The sequence below is a fragment of the Heteronotia binoei genome, chromosome 18, assembly GCF_032191835.1.
Source record: "Heteronotia binoei isolate CCM8104 ecotype False Entrance Well chromosome 18, APGP_CSIRO_Hbin_v1, whole genome shotgun sequence".
NCBI lineage: Eukaryota > Metazoa > Chordata > Lepidosauria > Squamata > Gekkonidae > Heteronotia > Heteronotia binoei.
The window spans coordinates 29,908,487-29,928,550 of NC_083240.1; the positions used below are offsets into that span (position 1 = coordinate 29,908,487).

The following is a 20,064-nucleotide window of genomic DNA, read 5'->3' on the forward strand; positions in this document are numbered from 1 at the left end:
CCCTGGACAGAACAGCCACAAATGCTAGCGAAACAACTAACTGTTCACAAGGCCTTCCTGGTACCTCTTGCTTTCCCAGTAGCCACTGTCCCTGTTTCTCTCTGACACATCCCCCTTTGCTGCCTTCCCCAGTTTATGCCCAGTCTCTTACTGATTTCAAAGGAGGCAGCATGGCTGCCAGCAAGCCAAGAATCCTCTTCTGGGAACATTCAGCGAAGGCCTGTTCTTGGCTCAGTGTCACCTTTTCATCCCCTGGTTTCGGAGGCAGAACTTTGGCAACTTGAGCATCTGTAACGAAGTTTCCCCAGGATGAGTTGGAAACTGCTGTGTGCCCCTGCGCCCCAATTTTTAATTTTCACAGGAAGATATAGGAATGGATCTTTACCCGGTAGCTCTGGAGATACCCTCTCTTTTGCAGTCAAGTCTGGGTTCAGTGCAAGTGCCTCATGTAAACTCTCCTCTTTCTTTGGTGGAAGGCCATTGGAAGGCTCTGTCTTCGTTTTTGGTTTTCCTTCTTGTTTGGTATCTACAGAGGCCTGAATTTCGTTAGCATTTCCATTCCCCTAGGAATAAATTACAGACTACATTGCAGCAAGTATTTCACTGTGTTTTTAGACAAACTTGAGCTGGGGAGGGGTGTTTCCTGAAGTCTCTCCCTCCCACCTCCACACACACTCTCCAGGAACAACAGCAGGGCTGGTCCGCAGCTTTTATTTCAGTCTGCTCCCCTGGTGGCAGAAAAGCAGGAAGAGGGGGACAGGCAAGATTAGCCTTTATCCTCCTTTCTATCAATTTGGTGCTCCATCTAACTCTGGCTCAGAGAATATTTTTTTGTTGAGTAAAGCAGGGCAGTTAAGGTGTGCAAATAGCAGTTTTTGGTGCTCTCTGCCATTTGGAGCAGGAGCGTTCTATACAGAAATAATCTGCAACCGAATGTCCCTCAGGTAAACGTTGTGGCTGTTGTTTATTTACACACCTGTACAGTCAAGCAACCCACCCAAAGAGCTCAAGGCAGCTGAACAAATCACCTACATCTTTTTTCATTTGCTTGCCCTTTCCCCAAGCTAGCCAAGAGTCTTGAAGGCCACCCCAAAACAGTCAGCCTTGCAGTGCTTTCGGGAGGTGCTCTGGCTTTGAACATAAGCAAATCCACAGTGTGCAGAAGTCCTGACACTGAGAGGCAGCCAAAAAATGCACCTCTCTGTGCTCTGCCAGCAATCTCCATTCAAAATGTAAAGCCCATCTAGATGTCCCAGACCATCCAGAAAGTCTCGGAAAGGACTGACAAGCCATCAACACATTTGCACTTGGGGGCTTTCTTTAACTTTCTATGTACCCTGTTTGTATTTTATTTATTTTATTGTGCCATTGAAGGTTTTGAAATTTGATTTTGAACTTTCTACGGGAGTATAAAACACAAGCAGAGAACTGCAATACTTTTGGGGGGAATCCTCCCCTCTTACTTTTATTCTCCCACATGATGAAGCCCTCTCCTTGCATATATTGTGGCTCCCCCCATTGCAGCCACTGCCTCCAGGCTCCCCCACCCTGTCATTTATCCCAGCGAGCCTGGCACTGTTCCAGGCCTCCACCACCAGGTCTACGGCAGCTCCCTAAGCCACCATGCCGCCTAGGCATTTGTACTTGCAGAGAATGCAACGCCACTGAGGATGTTCTTCGCAGCTGAGAACGAAACGTCTGGAAGGAAAACTTTCTCCAGTAGAACATGGCACTTGAGCCCGAAAGATTCTACAAACCCTAACGATGTTACCAGCCGTGAAAACCTGAAATCTTTGATAATGCTGTTTTACTTTTGGTGGAATTTAACCCCCCACTCTGGTGGGTTTTGTTTTGTTATTAAGATTCTTCTGCAAACTTGGGAGGGGGGGGCTCCCAAGTTTGGAGAAAAATCTCTTTAGTGCCCATGCAGTCCAAATCCGTGGATTTAGATATCCACAAATGGGGGCCACATGTTGCTAATAGTATATAGCTGGACACCCACAGAAGGAATTAAAGGATACTTTAAAAAAAAGAAAGAATATTTACATTGAACTGGATGAAAGCTGCTGGTGCTGCCTTACTGCTTTCCTTGCCTTCTTTGCTAGTGTGGCTGGGCATGTTACTGTCTGCAGAATAATCAGTAGATGGCGTCACATTTTCGGACAAAGATTCAGTCTCTGGGAACATGTTGAGCAGAGCTAAAGCTTTCATACCTAGACGTGGAGGGATTGAAAGTGAGATATTCAAGAAGAGGATATTCACGCCAGATCAACAGCGTGCGCATATTGCGGGCCGAAGGGGAATCTGAATAAAGCATCCTCGGGTGAACGCAACCCACCATAGAGGTCTGCACAATTTGGGACTCCAACTCTACCGGTGCATCTATACGTAGCAGTGACAATTTCAAGTGCAGCAACAGGGACGTTCTGCTCCCTTATGGAGGAAGGGAAAGGGCAGAATTCTTCCTCCTCCACTGAAAAATTCAGATCATATCTGAGAACTTTCTGGATAGGAATGCTCTGCTTGTCACAGAAGGAGTCAGGAAGGATAGTCTTCCTCTCTGAGAAGCAACACGGTGCAGGAGCAAGTGGTCTTCTACCCTTCCAGACTCAAGGTCCACCTTTAGCCACTGCTGGCAGCGCAGGACACACATAGTTTCAACCGCATGTCAGTAAGTCATGTCAGTCATGTGACAGGAAGAGACAGAGTCAGACTCCCTGAACCTGCCCGTGCTAAAGAGAAATCCTCTCTACCGTTGAGTGGCCTGGCCTTGCTATCCATGTCAAGAGGTCGGAAGGGGTGGCATCCTTGATCTCTCCATATGCACACTAAAAGCAGATTGTCCCATCAAGCAGCAGCTAACAAGAGATAGCTCTGTATGGATTCACAACCCAACAGGGGCAACTCCGTGATCCATGTGAGGTCTCAACTCAAATACTGAAGACAGCAGCTGGGAGCAGAAGACTAAGTTCCATCTAAGCAACATGACCCTAGTATTCTGGCTTGGAAGGGCTCTGACAGAGAGTAGATCCCTGCCTTCCTGTGAAGTTATGAGATACAGGAAGCATTCTAGAGAAGCCAGCCATAGAGCTCTGTGCCCCAGACAAGCCAGCCCAGAAGCACTAAAAGAGGATGTTCCAACTTGACGCACTCAATAAACAAGTTGGTGTGTGTGGGAGGGGGAAGAAAGCCTGCTGTGCACACAGAGTCTGTGTCATAATGCCTTGACTCAAGAAACCATGATGCCCCTCCCCACTCACCTTTTCCATGCTGGGCTTTTATCAGGCAATCTCCGATAAGGCGAATGCACTCCTGCTGCAGGGCTCGGGCGTGGGAGACGACCGTGTGGTCAAGTGCCTCGCCTTCCACTTCCTCGCCGCTCGCCAAGTCAGCACTGTAGAGAGTCAAAGCAGCAAACAGCAGCCAGGAGTAGTTGTGGAGGTACGGCTGGATGAGCCTGTGCCCATCGCTGAGTCGAATGGTCACCATCGGATATGCCGTGATGCTGTGGGTGGGAAGGTGGCTGAAAAAGGAGGGTTGACGTCAAGTTAGACAGGCTGGCAGGCATTCTGCTTCACAAAACACTTGCTGCTAAGGGGGGTATTTGTATGTGTAAGAACATAAGGGGCCCTGCTGGATCAGACCAATGGTCCATCCAGTCCTGCACCTTGTTCACACAGCAGCCAACCAGTTCATCTGGATGGCCAACAACAGCACATAGAGGTTGAGGCCTTCCCAGATGTTGCCTCCTGGCTCTGGGATTCAGAGGCTCAGCGCATCATCGCTAGTAGCCACTGATACTTATCCTTCATCATGAATATATCTAATCCCCTTTTAAAGCTGTTTATTCCTGTGGCCATCACTACATCCTTTACCAGTGAATTCCACATTTGAATCACTCTCTGCGTAAAGCAGTGTTTCCTTTCACCCTTTCCAAACGTACTGCCCATCAGTTTCATTGGCTGCCCTCGAGTTCTAGTATATTGAATGGTGAGGGTGTTGCCAGGGTCTAGGTGAGAGCAAAGTTGGCATTTTGGTTTGTTGCAGGCCTTGGTACCATAGTCAGTGTTACTGTTAAGCAGTTTATCATTGTGGGTGAGCAGACTGCCTGTAAGCAAGAAAAAGTCAACCCCCCACTGCCTGCGTGAGGGAAGTGTCACTATCCAGCATGGCTATTCATGACCTACAACCCAATCCAACAATCTAATCCAATCACACCTTCTGGGAATCAGTCCACTTTCCAATGTATAGGACGGATGGACTCACATTCTAGCTTCATACGAAGAAGTGAGCAGTAACTCACAAGAGCTCATACTACAAATTTTGTTAGTCTCGGATTACTACTCTTTTCTACTGCTGCAGACAAACACCCATCTTGATCTATGACCTTCTTGTGTGTATTTAGACACACAGAAACTACCCTTGGCTGGTGGAGCAGGCTACCCAGCCCCAGGGACGGAAACCAGCAGACCATATCCTGAACAGTATTCTCCAAAGGAATGACAATAGCCATCCTATGTTATGGACAGCCTCATCCTATTAGTCACGCTGCAGCGTGAAAAACCCTGGGAACTGGCTTTTAATTAATCCCATCTGAAGACAGGTACACAGGAGGATGATTATGCAAAGCCAGTCCATTGCTGCTCCATCCGGTCCAATGCTGTCTACTCTCAAGGGCGACAGCTCTTGTAGGCAGAGAAAACCACTCCCCAGAACCTGCTATCCTCCAGCTACATGCAAAAGTAAATTACGGCCACCAAGTCACTGCACTATCCCACACTTATGATTAGCGTATCAGGGTAGAAATATACGGGTCCTCCACCACCATCCCCTTTTATTTTCACAATCACCCTGCAAGGCAAATTAGTACTGAAAACAAATTGTCCAAGATTGGATTTGAATCCAGAATCTCTTTCACCCAAATATGATATTCAATTAACTAAGCCATACAAATGCTCACATTCTTTCCAATGTCGAGGTGGGCATTTTGTAGGACGATCTTGGGGTCGTGGTAGATAACTCATTGAAAATGTCAAGATCGTTTGCAATAAAAAAGGCCAACGCCATGCTGGGAATTATTAGGAAGGGAATTGAAAACAAATCAGCCAGTATTATAATGCCCCTGTATAAATCGATGGTGCAGTCTCATTTGGAGTACTGTGTGCAGTTCTGGTCGCCGCACCTCAAAAAGGATATTATAGCATTGGAGAAAGTCCAGAAAAGGGCAACTAGAATGATTAAAGGGCTGGAGCACTTTCCCTATGAAGAAAGGTTGAAACGCTTGGGACTCTTTAGCTTGGAGAAACATCAACTGCGGGGTGACATGATAGAGGTTTACAAGATAATGCATGGGATGGAGAAAGTAGAGAAAGAAGTACTTTTCTCCCTTTCTCACAATACAAAAACTCGTGGGCATTCAATGAAATTGCTGAGCAGACAGGTTAAAACGGATAAAAGGAAGTACTTCTTCACCCAAAGGGTGATTAACATGTGGAATTCACTGCCACAGGAGGTGGTGGCGGCCACAAGTATAGCCACCTTCAAGAGGGGTTTAGATAAAAATATGGAGCACAGCTCCATCAGTGGCTATTAGCCACAGTGTGTGTGTATATATAAATTTTTTTGCCACTGTGTGACACAGAGTGTTGGACTGGATGGGCCGTTGGCCTGATCCAACATGGCTTCTCTTATGTTCTTATGGTCATAGCCTATTCTGTCATCCAACAGGGAAGGGGGTGACATTGGAGGACAGACAGCATTGTTTCTTGGAGAATGGGGAAGATAGGGGAGGAGGAAGGGCTGGGCAAGCTGGGTGTTGCAACAAGTGGTCATTCGGCCATTTCTCTGTTTTGAATGGCCTCCCCACACCACCATGTGGTGGTATTCACAAGGAGATGCAAGGCTGTGCACCTGTATTTTAAAAAATCAAAACTTCTCCTTCAGGATGAGGGCGAAACAGTACCTATCGGAGTACTTCTTGGCAGAGTAACACCCGAAGCAGAGGTCAAAGTCTTCACACACGTTACAATTCATACGCTGACCCACAATGATCCCTTGACAATGATCGCAGGCATACTCCATGTTAACCATTTCATGGTTGTCCTCATGGCCTTCAGGTTTCACTCCACCTGTGAGGCAAAAATAAACAAAAATAAAAGTAAAACTGCAGAGGTATGCAAACCCCATCACTGTACCTTTTTCACAGGGCAACTGCATGCTCTTATTTATCTGCTTTAGAGCAGGCCAAGTGTTTTGAAGGCTTAGGGCTGCAGACCTAAAAATCTTCATATGACTGAGAACCACAAGCCAAGGAAACCCCTGCTGCTTGGATCCTATCAGCTTGTCTGAGAAATTCTGCACCCATTAACTACTTATTATTTATTTATTTAAATTTGTATCCCGCCCTCTCCACAAGCGGACTCAGGGCTGCTACTATCCCTGCTGGAACAGACCAAAGGTCCATCCGGTCCTCTCCACAACAGTAACCAAACAGATGCATCGAGGAAGCATACAATCCTTTATGAAGTTTATATCTCTAATACCTGGCATTACATATATATGTGAACATATGAAGCTGCCTTATACTGAATCAGACCCTTGGTCCATCAAAGTCAGTATTGTCTTCTCAGACCGGCAGCAGCTCTCCAGGGTCTCAAGTAGAGGTTTTTCACACCTATTTGCCTGGACCCTTTTTTGGAGATGCCAGGGATTGAACCTGGGACCTTCTGCTTCCCAAGCAGATGCTCTACCACTGAGCCACCGTCCCTCCCCATATTATGATTTTTTATGATACATTTTATGATACACACGGCCCGGCTCCACAAATTCCCATTTATGTCAGATCCGGCCCTTGTAACAAATGAGTTCGATACCCCGATCTAAGCATTCTTATATCCACCAATTTAATTGACCTCCAACTGAGAGTGGATGACATGGTCCACTATAAATCCAGGAAGCTGGTATTTAGCACAACAAAGCCTAATCCAAAAATATCTCCCTTGAAGTTCCATTTTTTAAAAAAGCTGTTGCAGAGGAAACTCAGCATGTCCTTAAGGAAGTTATGGCTTTTCTGGCAGTTTGCTTACCCAAGAAGCATGTCTTACAAAAATCCATATCATTGCACTGCAAGCAGCGATAACGGTGCCAGGGTGCGATCTCATCACACCCGTCGCAGGAGATGTCAACGTGCAACAGATCACAGTAGCGGGCGATGAACATATGCATCTGGAAGGAGACAGACATGGTTTTCTTTGGCTATGTTTGCAAAAATCCCTTTTTGTTGAATAAATGATACAAGACGAGCTATCCAAGCTTGAGAGAGCTGTGACTGTATGGGACTAATTAAGAAGCCAGCTGGGCTACACAGCCTCTGGGTAATGGAACGGGAGCTGGGCCCTTTTTCCAACTCATCAGGAAATGGTAAGCAGGAGAAGACGAAGCTTTGGGGTTTTTTTTAAAAAAAATATGCTTGGAGTGTTTCACAAAGAGAACAGATGGGATGAATACATCTCAGAGTTTGCCTCTTCCCCTAAACATGCCTACACGACAGCACTCTCAATTAACACCCACGGAGATCCTAGTATGAACCCCAAGGAAGGACTTCTATTTCCTAATGGATAATCATAGTCTGCTGCAGCCGAAACAAGAAATTCTTCTGGCACCTTAAAGAGAAACAGATTTAGGGCCACATGAGATTGTCAGCTGGAACCAGCCCAGCTGGATGTAGGAGGGGCAGAGCCCCCACTCCATTGGAAACAGAAGGCCCAGGCTCTATTTTAGACATTTCCAGTAACAGGATCTCAGGTAGGCAGTTGGTGTTGGGAGAGACCTTTCTCTGCAGGAGTGCTGCCAAATCTCAGACAGCTGTATCGATGTGGCATAAGGCAGTTTCATAAAGTGGCACAACACTCCTTGTTGCTAAGGAAGGCTGAGCTTCCAGGGGGTTGATTCAGACACATCAGCTGATATTCCTGGGATCATTTCTCGACAAGATCTTGTGAACATACTTATACATTCAGAACGGGTTAAAGTCCAACATCTTCAGAGATGGTTCCCATGGAGTCACTTCTCAGGGATTCAAGAATGTTGTGTGTGAGAAACGCACATTAACTTTTAGCTCCATCAAGACTGTACTATTTTATACTGTAAGAGGATATTATATATTATATAATATCCTCTTACAGTTCTCCAGCGCACACACCCAAATCCCAGGAAGCCTTCGTGAAGCTATAGTTGCCTATTGTTACATACCTCTCTGATCTTGACATTTTTGCCAAAAAAACAAATTTTATCATAATCTGATATTTTTCTAAAAGCAGTGACACTCCTTTACTATTGCATTTTGGCTCTTTTGTGTATATTTTTGTTTGTTTGTTTTCCTCCTTTCCCCTTCACCTTCCTTTTCTGGGAAGTTAGGTCACCCTGTGCATTCCAAGCATTCTATAAGCTGAGCTCTTTGGAACTCATAAGTATGTATTCTCTACATAGGGAGTTTATTTTCCAACTTTTTATTTTGATCATATTATCTTGCTGTATCTACCTCTTGTACTTCGCCTGTCTGAATTTGATCCTAGGATAATGGTATAGATGTGTTGTCATAGGTTGTTATAGGTTTTTGTCTGGGGGGGAGGGAGATTTAAAGAGTTAAGATTTTGTGAATATCTGACTGCACTCATTGTATATCGTTTTTAAAAGTTTAATTTAAAAAAAAAACAAAGAAAAGACTGTACATTGTGGACTAGCAGAGAACGAGCAGTATGTGCCAAATAAACACAGAGAAAGAAAAAGGGAGTGGCAATAATAATTTTGAGTTCTTATTCTTTCTATAGCATTTTTTCAGAAAGCTGCTATAAGACTGAATCTCACCTCTGTCAAGAACTGACTTGATGACCTTATGCAAGCCACCACAATCACCCCACCTCTTCAGGCAGAAAGAGCAAGCGAGTGCCTGTCTATTTCTATAAGCAAAAAGTCACAAAGGTGGGAAGGGCTAAAGCACCTCCCCTCATACAAAGCCCCAATCAAAATTACTGCATCATGCAGCTATTTACCTTTGGAAACTCTGACAAGATCTGTTCACACATCCCCCACTGTCACATCTAGTCTGGCTCTAAAAATCTCGCTCTTCGTTTTCTAGTTTCTAGTAGCCTTCCCAACCCTCCCGCTCTGGCGGGGGATGCCAGGTTTTCCACCCTCTTCCCCCGCTCCCCCCCAAAAACAGAAGCGGGGGGAGGGGGAGAAACGGCAGGCACCCCATCCCAGAGCGGGCGACGCTGCCGCCGCCCCCTCCCTACCCGCAGCTGCTCCTCCGAGATGGGCCCAGGCTGAGCCCATCTCGGAGGAGCAGCCAAAGCAGAGAAGGGGAGGGTGGAGGCGGGCCAGGAGCATGGCGAGCCGCGAATCCGAGCCCCTCTAGGACCCGGACTCGCGGCTCGCCACGCTCCTGGCCCGCCTCCACCCCCCCCATTCCAACCCAGAGGCTGAGCGGAGCGCGCAACGCTGCTGCGCCGCCCGCCCCCCCCCCCCCCGCAGCTGCTCCTCCGAGATGGGCCCAGCCTGAGCCCATCTCAGAGGAGTAGCCAAACCAGAGAAGGGGAAGGTGGAGGCAGGCCAGGAGCATGGCGAGCCGCGAATCCGGGCCCCTCTAGGACCCGGACTCGCGGCTCGCCACGCTCCTGGCCCGCCTCCACCCCCCCCCATTCCAATGCAGAGGCGGAGCGCGGGACGCCGCCGCGACACCCCCCCCCCCGGCAGCTGCTCCTCCGAGATGGGCTCAGCCTGAGCCCATCTCGGAGGAGCAGCCACGGCAGCGCAGCAACGCTCCCCGGCGCCGTTTCCCCCCTCCCCCTAGCTCCACCCCACTGTCTCCTGGCTCCACCCCCAAAGTCTCCTGGCTCCACCCCCAAAGTCCCCAGATATTTTAAAAATGGGACTTGGCAACCCTAGTTTCTAGGCCTCACGGTTGTGAAGAAATGCTTGAAAATGTAGTCATGATGCCTGATGAAGCCTCAGAAAGCAGAGGGGTGGCAGAAATGTCTAGTGATTGGAGGCCTAGCTTGCTCTTTTGCCCTTCTCTCCTAGGTGAATGAATTAAGGAAAAGGAAGGAGGGTGACAGAAGAGAATTCTGAAATCTTACTTCTGGGTATAATCCAGACCAGGGTTCTTTATTGTGGTCCCAGGGGCACCATGACACCTCCCACAACTTCCCTTGGCACTTGCTGAGTTTCTCATTGTAAGGCAGGGCTGCTCTCTTTCAAATGAAAAGGTTTTTCTCTAGAAGATGAGGACTGGTAAGCAACTGGGCTTTCCTTAGCCACTGTGCAGTTTTATTACCTCTCAGAATTCCATTCTTTCCAGGAGGTGTGAGGAGGGAAGTAGTCCCATTAAGCTCTGCCCTCTTAAATTCCATTGGTGCCCACAGCCTCCATAAGGCTGGGGACCCCTAATCCAGACAATTTCAGCTTCTCTCTCTACAGAATTGTTAATGCTTGGATGCAGAACTAGTTCTTTTCAGTATGAGGTACACAGCCTTGTTCTTAAGCCTTGGCTTGCATTTTAATGAAAAACAGAGGCAATCTTGTGTTTCCCTGGAAGGCACAGTGCACAGTTGCCTAGAGAAACACATCCCCTGAATGACCAGGAGAATTACAGCAAGGATATGAGGCAGACATCTGAAATCCATGCATGTATTAGCGGAGGATGAAGTCACAAAAAACCACTTAAGTGATTAATTCCAGATTCAGCGTACATCAAGTAACTGATGGTATGGGCTCCAGTTCACACGTTAATGCCTCTACAAATCTATTTGCCTTTAAGGTGCCAGAAAATTCCTTTTTGTTCTTGCTGCAAGAAACTAACATGGACCACCAGGTGTGATCCAGCAACGGACCTTTTGTTTTCTATTCAGTTGTTGTTTCTTCATCTAGCTACATTATTGGGGGGGGGTCACTTTTAAGAGCAGCAGGAGTCATGCTGCACTCTTAGGATTTTTCACCCTGCCTCCACTAAGGTAATAACTCCCCTAATGGAGATTTTAGAAGTCTCACTTTCCTGAAGCAAGTGCGAGGAGTTACCTGTCTCAAAGGTTGTCCTCCCCCCATGACCGAGAATTACCCAAAATTCCTCCTTCTGCACCCCATAAAAGTGAAAGGGGTTGTCTGCAGTTGTATTCTCTCTGCTTTGAACCCCCTCTCCTTTTGTCTAACAAAACTGATTAGCGTAACCACCTTAGAAGAAGATATTGGATTTATATCCCGCCCTCCACTCCGAAGAGTCTCAGAGCAGCTCACAATCTCCTTTACCTTCCTCCCCCACAACAGACACCCTGTGAGGTGGGTGGGGCTGGAGAGGGCTCTCACAGCAGCTGCCCTTTCAAGGACAACCTCTGCCAGAGCTATGGCTGACCCAAGGCCATGCTAGCAGGTGCAAGTGGAGGAGTGGGGAATCAAACCCGGTTCTCCCAGATAAGAGTCCACACACTTAACCACTACACCAAACTGGCTCTCCTTAGGGTAAGGCCTCGCTGCTGGAAGACCAATGGTTCAAAGATCTCTCTCTTCATCATGTTAGCATCCTGACGCAATACAGGATGAAAACTTTTCTCACCTTTCTCTGCTTCTCTGGATCTGCTTGGCTTATCTTGTCACACCAGGCCTCAAAGATTCCATCTTGGCACTCATCCATCCACTCTGAGTTCTGCCTGTAGTCTGCAATTTCATCTTCTTCGTTCCACTGACTAAGAACAGGCAGAAAAATTAGAGGCTGCTGTAAGAATGACAGCAGTCTAATGACCCAGCCCCCTCCCCACCTCCCACCCCCCCAAAAGCCATCACAGGTCATATTTAGTCATAAACACAAAACCCGACTCTTAAGGGTGGTGGCTCGCAAAGGTTGCAGCCAACTTTTCTTGCTAAGTTCGAGGACTGTATTTCCAATAGACATCAAAGAAATGGGGGGTGGGGTGGGGTGGGTATCAGCAATAGCTTCATAAACTTCTAGAACACTGTTGCCAGGCTCAAGGATCCCTGTCCATGAACTACCAGCATCAGAAACATACAAAGTAAAACATAATTTGAGTTCAGGAACAGACCAGCAGAAATTCTCATGGTTATTAGCTTTCATAAGTCAAAGTTCACTTTATCAGTCTCATGAAAGCTTATAGCCTGGAAAATTTTGTTCACTTCTGGATCTGAGTTTTGTTCTGCTGTTACAGACTAACATAGCTATCCACCTGATGCAAACAAAATGAGAACGGGTAGCTCAAGTTTGGCAACGAACGTACAATAAATGCTTTCATTAGGGAGCAGGTTCTGGAAAGGCCGGGTACAAATGTTCTAACATAAATCATTTTCCTTTGCCATAATTAAGGCATGCTCAGACATAGTACCTTTTCACAGGTCACTTAAGCAGGATAGTGATCTTGAAAAGCCACAGAGAACCCAAGGTGGACAGGATCTGAGCTCTTTTAGCCAACAGACATTTCAAGAGGCCCACAGGCGACCTCTACCTCTAACACAACGGCCACAACCGCAGTGGAAATTCTTCTCTATTTGACAACTGCAGGCCCTGCCAACTTACCAAATGACGCTGACGTGGGTGCTTATGTTTTCCTGCGCCATGGTCATGAGGAGCTGCGGAAGCTGTATTTCAACAAAGAAGGAGAGGTCGCGGGGCTCCCAACCCATATCCAAGAGGTGAAGGAGGGATGCCTGCACACAGGACAAGGCAGGGAGCAGCGATCTAAACAAATCGGGAAGACAAAGCAGGACAACTTGAGTACAACTCCCAGGAGCTGAAGATTGCAATCAACCACAAGGGAGAAGGAATTTAATTTTTAAGAAGACCACAAATTAATAAGGTAATCCACAATGCTGCCACCTTAGCTACTCTGCCAGAACCATCAAGTGCTTGTAAGGAACAAAGAAGGATCAAATTTCTCTACACGCCCCCCCCCCCAAAAAAATGTATTGTATTCTCGTCTCCTCCATTTGCTCACTTTATCCAACATAAGAAATGTTGGCACATCTCAGGGATGTCAAATTCATTTATTATGAGGGCCAGATCTGACATAAATGAGACGCTGTCGGCCCAGGCCACGTGTGTCATAAAATGTAATACTAGGTAGCAGAGATATAAACTTTAAAGGCAAACACAATTAAAGATTTTTTAAAAAAAAACTTAGGAAAGGTCCCCTGTGCAAGCACCAGTCACTTCCGACTCTGGGGTGACGTTGCTTTCACAACGTTTTCACTGCAGACTTTTTACGGGGTGGTTTGCCATTGCCTTCCCCAGTCATCTACACTTTCCCCCCCAGCAAGCTTAAAACATTAGCACTCATTATTCTTAAAGGTGCTTTCTTTGTATCTCTCCCATGGGATCCAGGAAACTGAGCAAAGGAAGCTCTGGCTCTTTCCTTCCTTCCCCAGGGGACCAGGGCGGTGTAGAGTGTCAGCCAATAGAAGGAAGAGAGCCTTGGCTCAGTAGCTCTGCTGTGCAATTGAGAGAGCCTGGCAAAGCAGTCTCTCTCTCCCACCCTTCGTCCCCAAGGAAGGAGTCTTAGCCAATGGAGAAAACAGAAGTTTTGTTCTGTAGCTCCTGTGTGATTGAGCAAGCCTTGCAAAGCAAGCTGTTATGAAGAAGGAAGCAAGAGAGAGGGAGAAGGAAGCAGACAATAGCCAGTTGCTTGGGGCCTGATTAGGCCCCTGGGTGTATGTTTGGCATCCCTGATATATGTTATGCACATAATATATATGTTATATGTATACAGTCAATAGGGTGGGGGTGGGACTGTAAGCAGTGGGATCAAAAGGGAATGAAATACAAGATGCAGTCCAGCATTTCTTTGCTAGGCTGAACAGACACTTTTGCTGCTGTGAAGCAGTAGTCCTACTTCAGAGTTGTAATCAGAACTGTCACAGACTGTAGCTCTAGTATTTCATTGCCCTTGGACCTAACAGTTAACTGTTTCCCCTGTAATGTATACAGTATGCCAAACTGAAGGTACACATAATGAAAGTTTATGCAACAATAAGCATGCTTGTATTTAAAACATGTAGCTTTCAAAAGTATTTCAGAATATACTTGCATACTTTATCAGTAAGAAACTATCTTATGGGATGCAGATGAGAGCAGAAAACTTCTGGCTAAACAAGAAGTCAACAATAGACTGTGGAAGACCACAAAGATCATAAAGAGAGCCAGGCATGCTTAGAAGTGAGAGACTGTCCGTACTTGTCATTGAGGTTGCTAAATCCTTTTACAGCATTGACCAAAAAGAAAAGCAGCTGGTAGTAAGATTCCCGTATTTCTTGATGTAGCTCAGCACCGCAACCTTCCAGGTGTCCAAAGTAACTGGAAAAATGAAGACAGGATGCTCAGCTGTGATTATAATCCCAGCATTAGGAAAGACTAAAGTAGGTAACATGGTACATTGCGCATACCAAGGCTGTGCATTTTGTTAAAAATGGGGATGGTGCATATTCATGACCGCAGAGACACTTATTTTTCATGTCATGACGAAACGCTGTCCCAACACACTTCCTGGCAATGGTGCTCCGCACCCTCCTGTCTCTGTCTGTAGCTTTGCCTTAATCCAACTTTTTCCTTGGCTCCTTCCTTCTTCAATGTCATGAATCCAACACTGCTCCACTAAAGCAATCATGTCAGGTGGAAAATATTCTACCCCACATATGTAAATATAGTCTATCTACAGTAAGGATGGGGTTTGTCAGTATTTCTCCTTACTACCACGATCAATTTGCAGCACAACAGCCCTCACAGCTGTAAATGAGAGATGGGCATGGACTGGTCCATGGACCTAATTTCATCACAGACTGGGAGTTCGTTGGTGGTCGGTTGGTGGTTCATGAAATTCATGAACTGCGAACCTCCACGGACCTCAGTTTTTCTGTTCTGTGCCCATCTTTACTGTAGATAGATAGAGCTCAGGGGGCACTTAAATACCTACTGAGCCCACTTCTGGATCACACTGCCACAGTGACATTTAAATGCCTTTCCCATGGACCACTCCAATAGACCAAACAGACCACCTAAAAAAACTTGACGTCCATAAGCCTCAAAACAACAAATGCATGGAAAAATAAAATAAAAAATTCCATAAAAACATATCCAGCATATGAGAATTAATTTAACAAACCCATGAACCATAAATTGGATTTCCTACACATCTTACTTTGTGAAGTCTTTTTGGGAAGCCAGGAGTTCCAACAGAAAAAGGATGCAGGGAGGGAGGAAACAGTGAGGTTGGCTGAGAGATTTTAGGCACTGGTGAATTGTCTTCAGGACTTCCAAGATACTTTTGGCTTGAGCTTTTCTTAAAGCGAGAACCTCCAATACACTAGAATTAAAACACACACCACACACTGGTGATTACACAGCATTTGCTGAGCAGAACAAAATGGTGGCAACAGTACTGGGACAGAGGGATCAAGCAGCTAATCACATTTCACTTCTGCCCCAAGAGTTGTTCTTTAAAAAACTGTACCCACCCTTTCAGTCGCAACAGAAACAACAAAATTGGGGGGAGGGGGGGGAATCCTCCATAAATGTTAAATATGACAAGACAGAACAAAGGTTGCACTAGAACAGCGAGAGCAACAACATCCATTCTTAAATGCCAAAGGCTTCGACAAATTAAAACCCTTGCAATGTGCAGTCTCAGTGACACGCAAGAAGGTTTCAGAGACTTGGAAATGGGTTTCCAATGAAGGCTTTAGCAGATGGACAGGATTGTATGGCTGTTCTTTTCTGAGGATATTTACATTCAAAACTGTCAAATGCTGCTGAGTTGCATACTAAGACTCAGAGGAAGAAAGCCTACTCTTGCTTTCCGTGCTTTGAAACTAACTAAAACCTGGCCAGTGTTAGGTCCACAAGGGGAAACGTTACTATAAACACTCTATTGTCTCACACAGGGAACAGTACTGGGGACCAAATGAGGACGTGATCTTCAGTCTTAGATAAACACTCTAAACTAGCCACCACCCAGCTCTCAGAATGAAGTGTGGAGCTTCCGGTCTGGTGCCTGTCAACTTTCACCCAGCCAGCCAAGTCTTAAGTCTGCTAGGCCTTGGTTATGATGCCTACAAATCTCCTCACACCTGTTACCTCCCTCTTCCCATTTTTCGAAGCAATTCTAACAACCCCTAGCCCACCTCCCCCAATACTACCCATTTCTTCTGACAGTCTGTGCGATCCATCGTGGATGTATATTTGTTTTCAGGCAGAGAACTATATCCAGTTCCAAGCATGAACTAGCATGGCCACAAAACCCCACAACCTGGCTCACCTTTCATGACAAAGAGACTGGTCCTTAATGAAATCTAAGACGTGCTTCAGGATAGGGTATTTCTCCTTGATGCTGGGTGCGGATTTGGGTTCTTCCATTGAACGGAAAGAGAGGAGCCGTAGCCTTCCACGGCTAAATGGAGGTTTGCGTGTGGGAGTGGAGGGAGGGGACAAGGCATCTTCTTGCTCCGAGGCACCGCTGTCAAGAAGTTTGTTTGGGGAGGCCAAGGCCTTTTCTGCCTGCGGTGAGTCCAGTGATTGCTTTCTTAAATCTACAGCTCGGCTGCCCTCGGGGGAGGCAGAATCAGTCACCCTGCACGCAGGTGCTGCATCTGCAGCCTGAAAATCCGCTTCATTTACAGAGCTCGTCCTTTGGCGCTTGTCTTTGTGGCACTGTCCAAAGTCCTCCACGCTATCAGAGTCATGGTTTTCTGCTTTGGTCCTTGCAGGTAGAAAATTCAGCAATAAAAGGCTCTTCTGGATGCACTGTTGTGCTACAACATAAGCATGACAGATAATTATAAGAACTGCTTGAACTGGAAGGCTTAGGTCCAATGCCCAACTAAAATCTGGCTTACATTACAAATAAAGAGTTTGGTGGATAATGATATCAAAACTGAAGGAATAAGTAAAGAACAAACAGAAATGGAAAAGGTTCTGCTTGGAGACAATGAAAAATTAATTTCAAAAACATATAAGTTACTTTTAAAATGGTCTACAGAGGATGAAGTAGTGAAATCTCAAATGATTAAATGGGCAATTAATGTAAATAAAGAAATACAGATGGAAACTTGGGAATATTTATGGAAGAATTCTATGAAGCTTTCGACGTGTCATAGTATTAAAGAGAACTGTTTTAAAATGATGTATAGATGGTATATGACTCCTAAAAAATTGGCAAAGATTAACAACAAGATGCCAGATAGATGTTGGAAATGTAAAAAACATGAAGGTTCTTTCTACCATATGTGGTGGACTTGTGAAAGAGCAAAAACGTATTGGCAGATAATTCAACAAGAAATTTCTAAGATCTTGGGATATGAATTTAGGAAAGTTGCAGAAACTTTTCTGTTGGGATTACAAATGGAAAAATTTCCAAAAGAAGATAGAACTGTAATTTGGTACTTGCTTTCAGCTGCTAGGACATTATATACGCAGTTGTGGAAGAAAAAATGCCAGAGAAATGGGATTGGATTGTAAAAGTTATGACATGGAATGAAATGGACAAATTAACAAGAACTTTAAGAGACTATGATTTAGAAGTTTTTAAGATGGAGTGGAAAAAGTTCAGAAGATATGTAGAAAAAGAGTGGAAAATAAAAGGACATTGGACAATCTTTGATAATGATTAAGTTTTAGAAAAAAGAAGAATATTAATTTTTGTTTTTGTTAGTTAAGGGTACCTTTAAATATTAGTATTTTAAGTAAATAACACCGGCGGGGGTCAAGTAACGGGGGGAGGGGTGGGTGAAAAGTAATATATGGGATAGATAAAATAAGTTATTAATGATGCAAGAAATATAATTTGTTACCATATGTTACCAAATAAAATTGTGTTTCCAAAAAAAAAAAATCTGGCATGCATTAAGAATAATTTAGAATGCAAAACAAAGTTCACATTTTAAATTCAAATGAAGCCATTGATCTATGGTTGCTTGTCTGCTTCTTTCCCTCCTCAAGGGCATCAAAGTTGGAGCAATAGCTGTAACTACAGCTTACTGATTAACACATGACACCAAAGAAGATGATGTTGGATTTATATCCCACCCTATACCCTGAATCTCAGAGCAGTCACAATCTCCTTTACCTTCCCGGCTCCCACAACAGACACCCTGTGAGGTAGGTAGGGCTGAGAGAGCTCTCCCAGAAGCTGCTCTTTCAAGGACAACTCCTACAAGAGCTATGGCTGACCCAAGGCCATTCCAGCAGGTGCAAGTGGAAGAGTGGCGAATCAAACCCGGTTCTCCCAGATAAGAGTCCGCACACTTAACCACTACACCAAATTGATGTCTGAATTTGCCAAGTCTTTCACCAGAGTTTGGCACAACATCCAGACTGAGTCAATTCCTCCAGCCATTTCTTCTCATTAAGCAAGATTTGAAGCAAAGAATAAAAAAAAAACAGGTTAGAATTCCCAGGGGGTGGAAGAGGCCCTTCAACTTGCCCAGGCACCTTCGTTCAGACCATCATGGCAAACTGTAATTTGATTCAAGGCTTCCTGAAAGCTTTTAACTATGGTCCACGCATGAAGAAAGGAAAGCATATAAGCACAGAAAAAGTTACATTCTTATCCATCTTGAAAAACCTTTGTCTGCAATGTCTGAATACAGCCAATGGCTCTCAATTTGGGGGGCAGACTTCTCTGAATACTGCTCCCATGTTCTGGAACAGGAAGAGGGTCAGTCTGGACAAAGTTCAGCACCCTTGTAGAACTTCAGAATAGGACAATTCCCCAGAGATCGCTCACCACTCCACAAATGATCTCACACCTGCCCAAGCCTGGAGAACCCCTTATGCAGCCCACTATAATGCTGAGCACTGTGGAATGGAGACAGAAACAGAAGCAAAGCATGAAAGGAGAGTGTGCAAAGACACTTACCAAGAGTTTCTGGGTTCACCTCGCTCGCCTCCCCAGCTGGCTTCTCTTCCTGGTCACTCCCCTGGTCCACGAGGAACTTCTGCTTCATTTCTAGCTGTAGGAAGGATACGGAAATCGTTCACAGTGCCCTCAGATTTGCCTTGCCTAGAATGCATTTCAGCAAGCAGAATTAGAGAGTCCCAAGAGACCGGAGATTCGACGGATGCATTAGGGCTTTCAAAAAGCCTAAGGAAGTCTTCGGCCACCAATTTCATGTACATAAGGTACTTCCCCTAGAAATTAACATGACCAGACATGTAGATCATCAGCCCTGTTAACAAAGGTTTCTTGATGCCTATTTAAAACTGCAATTTTCCACATAATTTTACTACATGTGCAAAGCAAGCCTGAGTATCAGAGGCCCCATTTTCACTGGGGGAATCACACCCTGTGCCTAATCAAGCAGGTGGCTGTCCATACCACTGACCCAAGGCCATTCCAGCAGGTGCATAACTGTTGGAAGGACTTTTTTTTTAAAGAGTAGCTTTCTTGAGAAGCTACTTTTCTATATTGAAAGGATCTGTTTATTTACATTGCAGAACATTCATTTGTGAATGTCCACCTGCAGTCTGAAATGCTGCAGTCCAGGAACAAGTCTACCACTTCAGCTAGACACTGAGTTTGCAGGATCCGAAACAATGAAAAATCAAAACTCAAATGCTTAAAAATGACTTTTGAAACAGTCTTATTAAAGAACAAGGCAGGAAATAAAGAACCAACAGAGGTTTATGGCAGATATTCTTCAGCAGAGAAAGGATCAATATGTCAAACTCTGTTTCACCTTCTGGCTACAAAAGACAGGGTCTTCTCAGCAGTGGTGCCTGGACTGTGGAATGCCCACCACACAGAACTTAAATTGGTGCCTAGTTTGCTAACTTTTCAGGAACCAGCTGAAAACAGTTTGTTTGGTAATGATTTGTAGCATGTTCCCTGTTAGTCTGACAAGGCACTTAAAAAAATCCCTGTGGGACAGAAACTTTAATACTGCTTCTGCATTTATTGTTTATTATATATTACTCTCATATTTCATGTTGCTTTTTAAACAGCTTTCATGCTGGTTTTAACTTGCCTTTTAAAGGGATGTTAAACTTCCCAGACTGCATTTTATTTTTTTTGCTGC

At 45.2% G+C, this 20,064-nt stretch overlaps 1 protein-coding gene across 1 annotated transcript in view; it reads right to left on the reverse strand.

Moving 5' to 3' along the window:
• ZZEF1 (zinc finger ZZ-type and EF-hand domain containing 1) overlaps positions 1-20,064 on the reverse strand; it is a 91,865-nt gene that overhangs the window by 24,810 nt on the left and 46,991 nt on the right. The window contains exons 28-39 of the mRNA XM_060259564.1: positions 18,906-18,999; positions 16,308-16,800; positions 15,192-15,356; positions 14,231-14,350; positions 12,578-12,739; positions 11,606-11,735; positions 7,086-7,224; positions 5,963-6,128; positions 3,261-3,523; positions 2,047-2,213; positions 386-563; positions 152-288 (exon numbers count right to left, since the gene is read on the reverse strand). Of these exons, the coding sequence (XP_060115547.1) occupies positions 152-288; positions 386-563; positions 2,047-2,213; positions 3,261-3,523; positions 5,963-6,128; positions 7,086-7,224; positions 11,606-11,735; positions 12,578-12,739; positions 14,231-14,350; positions 15,192-15,356; positions 16,308-16,800; positions 18,906-18,999 (2,214 nt within the window). The remainder of the gene's footprint in view (positions 1-151; positions 289-385; positions 564-2,046; positions 2,214-3,260; positions 3,524-5,962; positions 6,129-7,085; positions 7,225-11,605; positions 11,736-12,577; positions 12,740-14,230; positions 14,351-15,191; positions 15,357-16,307; positions 16,801-18,905; positions 19,000-20,064) is intronic.